General features: G+C 52.7%; 1 protein-coding gene across 1 annotated transcript in view; it reads right to left on the bottom strand.

The window, feature by feature from the left end:
- Window positions 1–1057: 1057 nt before the first annotated feature.
- Window positions 1058–11167, bottom strand: part of LOC144945703 (inter-alpha-trypsin inhibitor heavy chain H2-like) — a 63214-nt gene continuing 53104 nt past the window's right edge. The window contains exons 15-20 of the mRNA XM_078874270.1: window positions 8529–8615; window positions 8126–8239; window positions 6061–6289; window positions 5171–5343; window positions 2347–2458; window positions 1058–1196 (exon numbers count right to left, since the gene is read on the bottom strand). Coding sequence (XP_078730396.1) covers window positions 1058–1196; window positions 2347–2458; window positions 5171–5343; window positions 6061–6289; window positions 8126–8239; window positions 8529–8615 — 854 coding nt within the window. The remainder of the gene's footprint in view (window positions 1197–2346; window positions 2459–5170; window positions 5344–6060; window positions 6290–8125; window positions 8240–8528; window positions 8616–11167) is intronic.

Below are 11167 nucleotides of genomic sequence, written 5' to 3'. Positions count from 1 at the left end.
AAAAAGAGGCGTTGGAAAGCTGAAATTTAGCATAACATTCACTTGAAAATATTCATCGTCTAACTAAAACTGCAGATGTTCAGAATGTTATATTGAAATTATCTTATAATTATCAAAAATTAAAAGTGATTATAACTATAAAACAAATACTTCAAACTTTGTAGTAGAATGAAGCAAAATGGAGAGTACAATTATAACAATCAAGTATTCATTCCACAGAATCAAAAGCCCTGGTAGAATCATTAAAATGTAAATTTAAATAATCAAATAGTTAATCATGAAAATTAATCAAAATAAGTGTTGTTATAACAATTCTATTTAATTAAGTAGAAGTTGCGCATTTTGATGTGACGTCACATTTCTCAACCCCCCCCCCCCTCGTCACACATCTTCTGACCCCCCCCCCCCTCCCGAGGTGCATGACGTCATTTATGGACGGCCTCTTTTTGCCAAATTTGGGGATGACTCAAATTTACTCGTTCGGGATCACGCGCAGCACCAATCATCACCTCTGCCACCGATCACTGCTGGCAAAACGATGCCTGTCTAAACTAAACTATTTATTTTACCAGGTAAGGCCCCACTGTCGCTCTTGATGAGAAGCGACCTGGCCATCACAAATGATAGCTCAACGAAGCGGCGACTCATCATCATCATCGTCGCGTGAAAATTTACAGCAGCCAAATACTCTAAACACGCGACGTTGATCCTAAATGTGGAGGGGAAAACCGGAGGACCCGCAGAAAAATCCACGTGACCACCAAATATACAGCAGGCGTCAGGGTAGGGATCGAACCCACGACCTCCTGTATACCATGCGAGGTAGTCAACAGCTCGCCACCGTGGCGCCCCGCCGTGGCAGCTGCTCCTTATGGCGCACAGGAACAGCTGCCACTGAGGGTGACCCCTGAGCACGCAGACACCCCACGCGGTGTGCACGAGGGCGGCTCCATCACAAACACAACTCATTACGACTCATTAGGGGGTGTCTGTAGGCCCCCTCCACCTCCCCGTCCTTACCCCCACCCCCCACTCCTCCTCCCCCCCCTCCTCTCTCTCACGGGCGGCTGAACAGCTCGGGGAGGAGGTAGTCGGAGAGGCGCCCGTCGATGAGTCCGTGGCCGTTGTTGTGCACGAACCAGCAGGGGACCTCGTCCCCCTGGGCCGCGTCCTCCAGGTGGTTCTTCTGCACCCCCCTGCGCCCACCAAAACCGCCGCAAACAAACTCCGCCACTCGCCCACCACCACCACCCACACGCAACCCCCCCCCCTCCATGTATGAACCCTGGCAGGCTGCTGGGGCGGCAACGAGCGCAGCGTAAACACGGAGGGCACCCGGCCACGCCACCACCGCCGAACGAGAGATAAGCGGTGGCGGCACGGAGCCTGCCCGCACGAGGTCAATGCACGTGCGTGCGGTCGTGTGTGTCTGTGTGTGTGTATGTCTCTGTGTCTCTGTGTATGTATGTATGTGTCTGTGGAGAGCAGTACTGTAGTGATTAGCGCATACTCTGCTACGAACACGAACACCCGAGTTTCATTCCTGCTCACGGCCAACACCAGTGACGATTATCTGAACCGGTCCCGGGCCTCCCCTAGGTCGAATCAGTCTCAAATGAGTACCTGGTGCGTTGGATAAACATCGCCACTGGGGAGGCAAAGGCGGTCGGGAGTGGATGCTGGCCACACACCCCCTCGTGTACTGTGCCGGCCTTCATAAGTGCCAACCGCTACCAGCACCTGCCCCAACAGTTAAGGCTAGATGGGGAATCCACCAAACACTGACCAACTCACTCATCCACCAACTCACCCACCCACCCACTCAGTCCTGTAATGCTACCACTACCGTAGCTGCCGTTCTCGTAAAATTTCCCTCCCCGAGTCCTCTGCCCATATCGAAGAATCCACTAAAGTCAACACTGGGGAGGCAAAGGCGGGCACGGCGCTTTGCCGCCCGACCCCCTCGTGCGCCGCCACGCTGGTCATGGAAGGCGCCACTCGCTCGTGGCACTGAACCCACGGGTGAACTTTGTCTGCTGGTGCAGCTGGTGAGCGGACAAGTTTGATTCCCGCTCACGGTCAACACCCAGTGACGATTATCTGAACCGGTTATGGGCCTCCCCTAGGTCGACTCAGCCTCAAATGAGTACCTGGTATGATGCGTAAACATCGCCACTGGGGAGACAAAGGTGGCCGAGCGTGGTGTTGGCCACCCACCCCCTCGTGTGCCACAATGCCGGCCTTCATAGGTGCTCACTAATAACATAATAGCCCCAACAGTACGTTACAGGCTATACGAGGGATCTTTGTCTTTTTGGTGCAGCGGTGGTGGTGGCGTGGACTCACCGTGTGACCTTCAGCTTGTGACCCTTCACCAGCATGGTGGCCGTCGGCTTCCCCTGTTCCTCTCCGGGCTGGGGGTTGAACACCGCGACCTCGGGCTCGGCGAAGAACTGACCTGCGGTGCAGAGAGACGTGAGTGCGGTGACAGAGATCTCCGGGGTCCCCTGGATGTAATTTTTTGTTGTTGCCGGGAGGGCAGTCAAGGCCTGCGGCTTGCAAGCTTACGGGAGCAGCGGTCGCGTGGAGTCAGCAACGGCCGTAGGCTGGGCGGTGAACCGGATTTTGTGACAATTCGACGTTTGGCTATATCACGTATGTATGTGTACGTATGTGTATGTATGTATACGTGTGAATGTGTACGTGTGTGTGAGACCCGGAAAAGCGCCGGGCAGAGACGATCTCCCTCGCGAAATGCTGAGGGAGGGTGGCATCTGTGTGCAGACTGCCCTACATGACATCATCACAACTGTCTCGACCACAGGACGGTTTCCGCAGGTTTTGAAGGATGCCCACTAGGGCATCCACCAGGGCATCATTGTAACATATATAGAGGCATCTCTCTTCTCAGTGTGCCGAGAAAGGTCCTGGCAAGGATTATTCAACATCGCCTCGCCAGACACACTGATGAGAAGTATACGGAGCCCCAATGTGGTTTCAGACCAGGGCGGTCCTGCACAGATGCCATATTTTCTCTCTGTCTGCAACAGCAGAGGTATAGGGAATTCCAACCAGACCTACATCTCTGCTTTTCTGACCTGGTCAAGGCCTATGATATCATCAACAAGTCAGGGCTGTGGGCAGTTGTTCGTGCTTTCGGAGTCCCTGACTCTCTGCTCACAATCACTAAGGGCCTGTTCACCTTGGGGCGCGACAGGGATGTCCTCTGGCTCCCACATTACAGGGCGTTTTAAAAAAAATGTTAACATTTCTGATAATTTGCAATACCACAAGAAATGTGCCTCTGGGCTCTGGAGACCACCTGGAGAAGATTCCAGGCACGTGTTGACAATGATGGCGAACAAGTGGAGACTCTTTGACTTTTTGAAGCTATTAACATTACATTTGTTATCATGTTACGGTGTATTATCCGTTCTTTTTCCATTAAAAACGATACTTCCATGTCAGTGTTAATTTGATTTTCAAGCACGCTGTATTTAACATTAGCTTTGACCACGTAGTTCGAGAAGCTTCCTATGGCTGTACTGGAGGAATTTCCATCTGGTACAGATACAACTGGAGGCTGATCGATGCTCGGGTGCGGTCGGGTGATGGCTCCGTATTAATCAACCATGTATTATATGCTGATTATCTGGTGATTGCTGCTCACTCGGTGGAGGAGTTTGAGGCACTTCTGCTGAACATGGAGTGTACCACTAAGAGGTGGGGTCTTACCATCAGCCCCACCAAAACTAAGCACCTGCCAGGGTATTTTCTACCCCCAAACACTCCACCCCCTCAGCTCCTCATTGGTGATGGAGCAGTTGTGGAGAGAGTAGTGTCCTTATGACCAGCTCCGGTTTGACAGCAGAGGTCTAATTCCGAATCAATCGGGCGGCATTAATTTTTCATCGGCTGCGCAATGCTGTGTGGAAGCTACCTGGTCTGTCATTCCACACAAAGCTTCGGGTCTTCTCTTTCACGGTTATGCCCATTCTTCTCTATGCCAGGAGAATGAGCCCTCACCACTGGGGTTTCCTCCAGAAACAACAGAACAAATCCACTGTGATTGGCCATGGGAAATGTCCGAATGCTCACTGCGGAGGAGAGGTAAGGAAGCTGACAAAAGAATGAAGGGGTCGTGCGAGCGTGGTGGTGTGGGAAGCTGTATCAGGCTAATGCGGGCTCGCCTCCCCGCCAATAGAAGGTGAGTAATAGTGGTGGTAGTGGCTTAAGCCCCCGCGAAGATGAACATCAGTGGAGGGATGCAGGCAAGGTTGATGAGTCAGATGCCTTCTATGACCTCCTGTCCCAGGTGTGGGCTAAAGTTACCCCTCGGGATAGAGTCATCCTGTTGACGCAGGCACCTTGCGCTGGGAGTGATGGGAAACCATGGGCGAGATCAGCTCGGAGACATGGGGGAGGACACAGATCGACAAGGAGACAGGGTGTGGCGAGGGGCCCTGTGTACCGACGAGCCCGAAGTGTGTGGGGCAAGAAGGCCGGCGCACGATGTGGAGGCCCGGATACACAGAGACACAGCCACGCAGATATGGATAACACGGAGATGCAGAGACAGTCCCTGGCCAGGTGGTGCTCTGGCACAATAAAAGCAACTGCAACGGAATCACCGATTTCGCGGATATGAGCCAATCGAGTGAATGGGGTCCGTGCCACACCACTACTCGATCCAAGCATCGCTTGCCAATGAATCGACAATTTTCAAGACGGCTGTCCCGATGCAACTTTGAGCGACGACCTGAGCTGAATTTATTACAGATTAAAACCTCGATTCACGATCCACTAAGACCACACACACCAATACTCGCCACTCAGTGACGGTGACGTCAGGCCAGGTGCACATTGAGGCCACGTGAAGTGTCGACGGCTCGCTGACAGGAGGTCTCGGGACAGACCCAGGTGCCATGGGTTGGCCAAGTGAAATGACCGGTAGATGCACCAGTGAGTACCCCTCACTGTGCCAACTTGCTGCATTTTAGCCACCCGGCACTCCGCTCGTTGTTGTGAGCGTCGCTCCTCTACGTTCCATTGTTGCTGCAGGGCGACTGCCCCCCCCCCACTTCGACCAACCATCCTGCCAGACTTTTTTTCATATATATGAGGGGGGGGGGGGGGAGGAGGGCAAATTCTGCATCGCAGCACGGCGTACCGATGAGGCCGTGCGTGCTAGCTGACAGGAGGCTCTGGTCCACGGTGTAGAAGCCCAGGAAGTCTCGGTGCACCTGGTGGCCTTTCCACACGCGGTGGAGGACAACGACGAAGGCGGGGCGCTCGTCCAGCAACACTGTGATCCTGCGGCCCGCCTCCACGTGCACGCGGACGCTGCGGGGGAAGGGGTGGGGGGCACATGGGGGGACAGAGACACGGAGACACGGGGGGGTGGGGGAGACAAGGGGACGCACGGAGAGACGAGGAAAGATACGGAGAGACACGGATATAGGAGACATGGAGACATGGGGAGAGAAGATAGAGACACAGGGACATAGGGACATGGGGTACAGAGACACGGAGACACAGCGAGGAGACACGGAGATACAGGGACAGAGACACAGAGATACGTGCCACAGATACACGGAGACATGGGGAGAGGAGACAAAGAGAGACACGGAGACACATGGACATGGAGGACATAAACACGGGACAAGGGAGACAAGGGAAAAGACTCAAATCATTCATTGTAGATTTTTGGTTAGGCCCCAAGATGGCCTCTCCAAATGTTGTGTTGTGTAACCCTCCACCACCCAACTCATATTCATAACCTGTGCGACACCTCATCACTTCCAACAGTCCTCACTGGTCCTCTTCACACTTAATCTCTTCCAGCACACCTCGTCACCCCTCCCCGCACACTTCATCACCCCTCCCAGCATTTCTTTGCTCTTCCCCGCACCTCGTCTTCCCTCTCTGCACCTCGTTGCCTCTCCCTGCCCCTCGCCGCACCACGTCGCCCCTCCACACACACCTCATCGCCCCTCGCCGCACCTCATCGCCCCTCCCCGCACCTCGTTCCCGTTCCCGCATCTCGTCGCCGGGCCTCACCTGCCGTGGGTGATGGTGGCCCCCGTGGCCCAGGGCAGGGTAGTCTCCCGCACGCCGCTGCCATTGTTGGCCCCGTTGCCGACGGCGACGACAACGTCGTCCGTGTCGACGTTGAGCGTCACGTCGGCGCGGTCCATTGCCACGGCGACGCGGCCCAGGTAGGTGGCGAGCTTCGTGGCGCCGACCTCGGGCCTCTTGGCCCCCACGAGCTCAGCGTTCACTACCACACCTGGCGCCACCGCGAGAGCACAACCGGCACGGTTAGCGGACGTGGGGTTACGGTGCGTGGCCAATTACCCGCGCCCATGTGAAAAGTCCGCCCGCCTGTCCACCTTTGTCTCCCCCCAGTGTGGATGTTTTTACACATCGCACCCGGGTACTCATTTGAGGCTGAGTCGACCTAGGGGAGGTCCAGGACCGGTTTAAATAATCATCACTGGCGGTGTTGGCCATGAGTGGGAATCGAACTGGGGTCGCGTGGTTCGTAGCGCGGCGCGCTAACCGCTGCACTCCAGCTCCCCACTATAGACACACAAAGATCCCCCGTATAGCCTTAGAGAGGCTGTTGGGGAAAGTGCTGTTAGCGAGCAGCACCGATGAAACCGGCACGGCACACGAGTGGGTCAGTGGCCAGCACCACGCCCGGCCGCCTTTGTCTCCCCAGTTGCAATGTTTACTATTCACCGCACCAGGTACTAGCCCAGTGCGGTGTTTATTACATTAGGGGTGCCACGGTGGCGAGATGTTAACTCCCTCGCCAGGAATGCAGGAGCTCGTGGGTTTGATCCCGACCCTGACGCTGTATATTTGGAATTTGCGTGTCCCTCTCTCTCCCCATGGTGGTCGCGTGGATTTTTCTTCGGGTTCCTCAAATATTTCCCTCCACATTTATAATTAACATCAGGCGTTTATGGAGTATTTCGCTGCTATAAATTTCCACATGATGATCACAAGCCGCTATCGTTTGTGGCCATGTCACTTCTGAAAAAAAGAGTTTACTTTAGTTTAGAGACGACACATTAGCAGGAGCACAAATTGAAAAGTTATTAAATGGACCGTCTGGATCCATTAGTCCCACTTCTTTGGTACCCATATCTGTTGTCATTATTACGATGACTATTTAACGTCTTCCCAACATCTTCTTCTGCCGTTTCAACTCAGCTCAACGTTTTCATTGCTACACAGGTGAAATCCAGTGTAGCCAACTGCCCAGATAGTTTCGGTGGCAACGGCCCAGAGGCCCCCGGACAATGGGGGAGTTACTGTCGGACATCGAGAGGAGCCCAGAGCCAGCAGTCAACCAGCAAACTGTAGGCATCGATCGTTGTTAGCAGCAGGAAGGTACGTCCCCATAGCTGTCAACCCCTTATCAGTGCCTACCCTATCAGAGACCAATTCAGACCTTATTGGTCACTGTGTCCCTTATACATTTAAAAGTTCATCCTACAAAGTCCCATCACAACGGAGAAACACAAAAACATAGACAAACTTTTTTTTTATCGTAATTAAACGACTGTATGCCGTACGGACCTGATAAACTCAATTTCCCTGTACAAGAATACGGGTGAACCATATGGGTTGACAGGTATGCGTGCCAATGTATCGATCCGACTTTTAATAGATACATTGGCACGTAGTGCCCTAAGAACAATTGTTTAAGTGACCCTGTCAATAATAATGATATCTGTGCAAACAATCAAGTTCGGGTGGTTGAGGGCTGACAATGAGGATGCTGGCGTCAAACTGACACCGCGTGGCCTAACCCAGAAGCTTGCATGTGTCATAGCGCTGGCACTGTGCGAGTCTACGGGTCTCTGTGTGAGTCTATGAGTCTCTGTGTGAGTCTACAGGTCTCTGTGTGAGTCTATGGGTCTCAGTGTGAGTCTACGAGTCTCTATTAGTCTACGAGTCTCTGTGCGAGTCTGTGAGACCCCTGCATAATCGCTGTGGTTGGGCAGCTGATGATGAAACCCGGACGGGAAGCCGGGCTCTCAGCTGTGCCGACTGGTGACCTCAGTCGGCCAGCTCACACACACACAGACGGAGGGGTTCTAACGACGGCCACCTCGCTCTGGGTCGGACACGAGATTGATGATCTTTCCCGGCTCCTCGTCCACATTGAAGCAGACGGTCACCTTCCACTTGGGCAGCGCGATGATGAAGTGGGGATCATTGTCGACTGGGAGACGGCACGGGCAGAGACACACAGCCATCAACACCCCTCCTCCACCCCCCACCACCGCTCCTCCACCCCTGACCACCCCTCCAACACCCCCCATCCCTACCCCATCCCTTCTGCATCCCCCACCACCCCTCCCCCCACCACCACCCCACCACCCATCCCCCATCCCTTCCACCCATCCCCCACCACCCCTGCCCAATACCCCACTGCACCTCCCCAATCCCCCCACACATCCCCCACTATCCCCCCTCCCCCATCCCGGCGGGGTGGTGTGGGCGGCACTCACCCACGTGGGGGGGGCGTGGGATGAATTCCACGGGGAGGACGGTGGGCGGGGTCTTGACAAGCGGGGGGCATTGCTTCGGTGGTGAACCTGGGCAGCGCAGCGGCGGTGGTGGAGGGGGGCAGGGTCGCAGGGGGGCAGGATAGGAATCACATCCGTGTGGTTCGGGCACCTAAAGCCACGGCGCTGGCAGCAGTGAGCGAGCACGGCCGATAAAAAACACAACTCGGTACCTTTGTCATCGCGTGCAGCCCCATAGGGAACAAAGACATACAGGGACCCCTTTACTCACGAACATACCTCTAGAACCTAACTTGTCCATTTGCAAGTCCAACTTTACTCTTGTCGATTCGAAACGTGTTGTACGGCGTGTGCCCTAAACATGGGGAATGGCTTTATAATCTCCTGCAGATATAGATGCCACTGGTTCTTCACGTTCTGCAGATGTAGATGCCACTGGTTCTTCATGTTCTGCAGATATAGATGCCACTGGTTCTTCATGTTCTGCAGATGTAGATGCCACTGGTTCTTCACATTCCGCAGATGTAGATGCCACTGGTTCTTCACTATCTGAAGATGTAGATGCCACTGGTTCTTCACGATCTGCATATGTAGATGCCACTGGTTCTTCACGATCTGCAGATGTAGATGCCACTGGTTCTTCACATTCTGCAGATGTAGATGCCACTGGTTCTTCACGTTCTGCAGATGTAGATGCCACTGGTTCTTCATGTTCTGCAAATATAGATGCCACTGGTCTTTCACGTTCTGCAGATGTAGATGCCACTGGTTCTTCACTATCTGAAGATGTCGATGCCACTGGTTCTTCACGTTCTGCAGATGTAGATGCCACTGGTTCTTCACATTCTGCAGATGTAGATGCCACTGGTTCTTCACTATCTGAAGATGTCGATGCCACTGGTTCTTCACGTTCTGCAGATGTAGATGCCACTGGTTCTTCACATTCTGCAGATGTAGATGCCACTGGTTCTTCACTATCTGAAGATGTCGATGCCACTGGTTCTTCACGTTCTGCAGATGTAGATGCCACTGGTTCTTTACATTCTGCAAATGTAGATGCCACTGATTCTTCACGATCCGAAGATGTAGATGCCATTGGTTCTTCATGTTCTGCAGATATAGATGCCACTGGTTCTTCGTGTTCTGCAGATGTAGATGCCACTGGTTCTTCATGTTCTGCAGATGTAGATGCTACTGGTTCTTCATGTTCTGCAAATATAGATGCCACTGGTCTTTCACGTTCTGCAGATGTAGATGCCACTAGTTCTTCATGTTTTGCAGATGTAGATGCTACTGGTTCTTCACATTCTGCAGATGTAGATGCCACTGGTTCTTCACTATCTGAAGATATCGATGCCACTGGTTCTTCACGATCTGCAGATGTAGATGCCACTGGTTCTTTACATTCTGCAAATGTAGATGCCACTGGTTCTTCACGATCCGAAGATGTAGAAGCCATTGGTTCTTCATGTTTTGCAGATGTAGATGCCAATAGTTCACGTTCTACAAATGTAGATGCCACTGATTCTTCACGTTCTGCAGATGTAGATACCACTGGTTCTTCACGTTCTGCAGATGTAGATGGCACTGATTCTTCATGTTCTGGAGATGTAGATGCCACTGGTTCATCGCATTCTGCAGATGTAGATGCCACTTTTTCTTCTCGTTCTGCAGATGTAGATGCCACTAGTTCTTCATGTTCTGCAGATGTAGATGCCACTAGTTCTTCATGTTCTGCAGATGTAGATACCACTGGTCCTTCACGTTCTGCAGATGTAGATGCCACTGGTTCTTCACGTTCTGCAGATGTAGATGCCACTGGTTCTTCACATTCTGCAGATGTAGATGCCACTGGTTCTTCATGTTCTGCAGATGTAGATGCCAATAGTTCTTCATGTTCTGCAGATGTAGATGCCACTGGTTCTGCACGATCCGAAGATGTAGATGACACTGGTTCTTCATGTTCTGCAGATGTAGATTCCAATAGTTAATGTTCTGCAAATGTAGATGCCACTGGTACTTCACGTTCTGCAGATGTAGATGCCACCACGGTGGTGGCATCTACTTACGACTCTTGGTTCTGAATAGGCAACTGGACATACGGATCAGGATTGTGCATATCTCTCAATGTTCGTAAGTCGAATGTTCGTAAGTAGAGGAGGAGTCCCTGTATCATAGCTGACATTGCGGGCAATGGCCCCTCCCCATTGATGTGCTATTCTAGTAAATATATATTTATTTTCTGTTGTGGGTCACGAAGGAAAATGGCAACGTCACCTGCGAAGCCTTTAACAGACTGTTGGGGCAAGTGCTGTTCGCGAGTAGTTGCACCTATGAAGGCCGGAACGGCACACGAGGGATTAAGTGGCCAGCACCACGTCCGGCCGCCTTTGTCTCCCCATTGGTTATGTATACACACCGAGTAACTCATTTGAGGTTGAGTCGACCTAGGGCAGGATCAAGACTGGGTCAGATAATCGTCACTGGTGTTGGTCGTGAGCAGGAATCGAACCATGGTCGCCGAGTTTGTAGCACAGCGTACTACCAGCTACACCACCACTCCCCAGCACACACACAGACACACACACACAGACACGCACACACTGACACACACACACGCA

Source organism: Lampetra fluviatilis, chromosome 38 (assembly GCF_964198595.1).
Source record: "Lampetra fluviatilis chromosome 38, kcLamFluv1.1, whole genome shotgun sequence".
Lineage (NCBI taxonomy): Eukaryota > Metazoa > Chordata > Hyperoartia > Petromyzontiformes > Petromyzontidae > Lampetra > Lampetra fluviatilis.
Note: the sequence above shows the minus strand (reverse complement) of the source record. Positions and strands in the feature narration are given on the sequence as shown.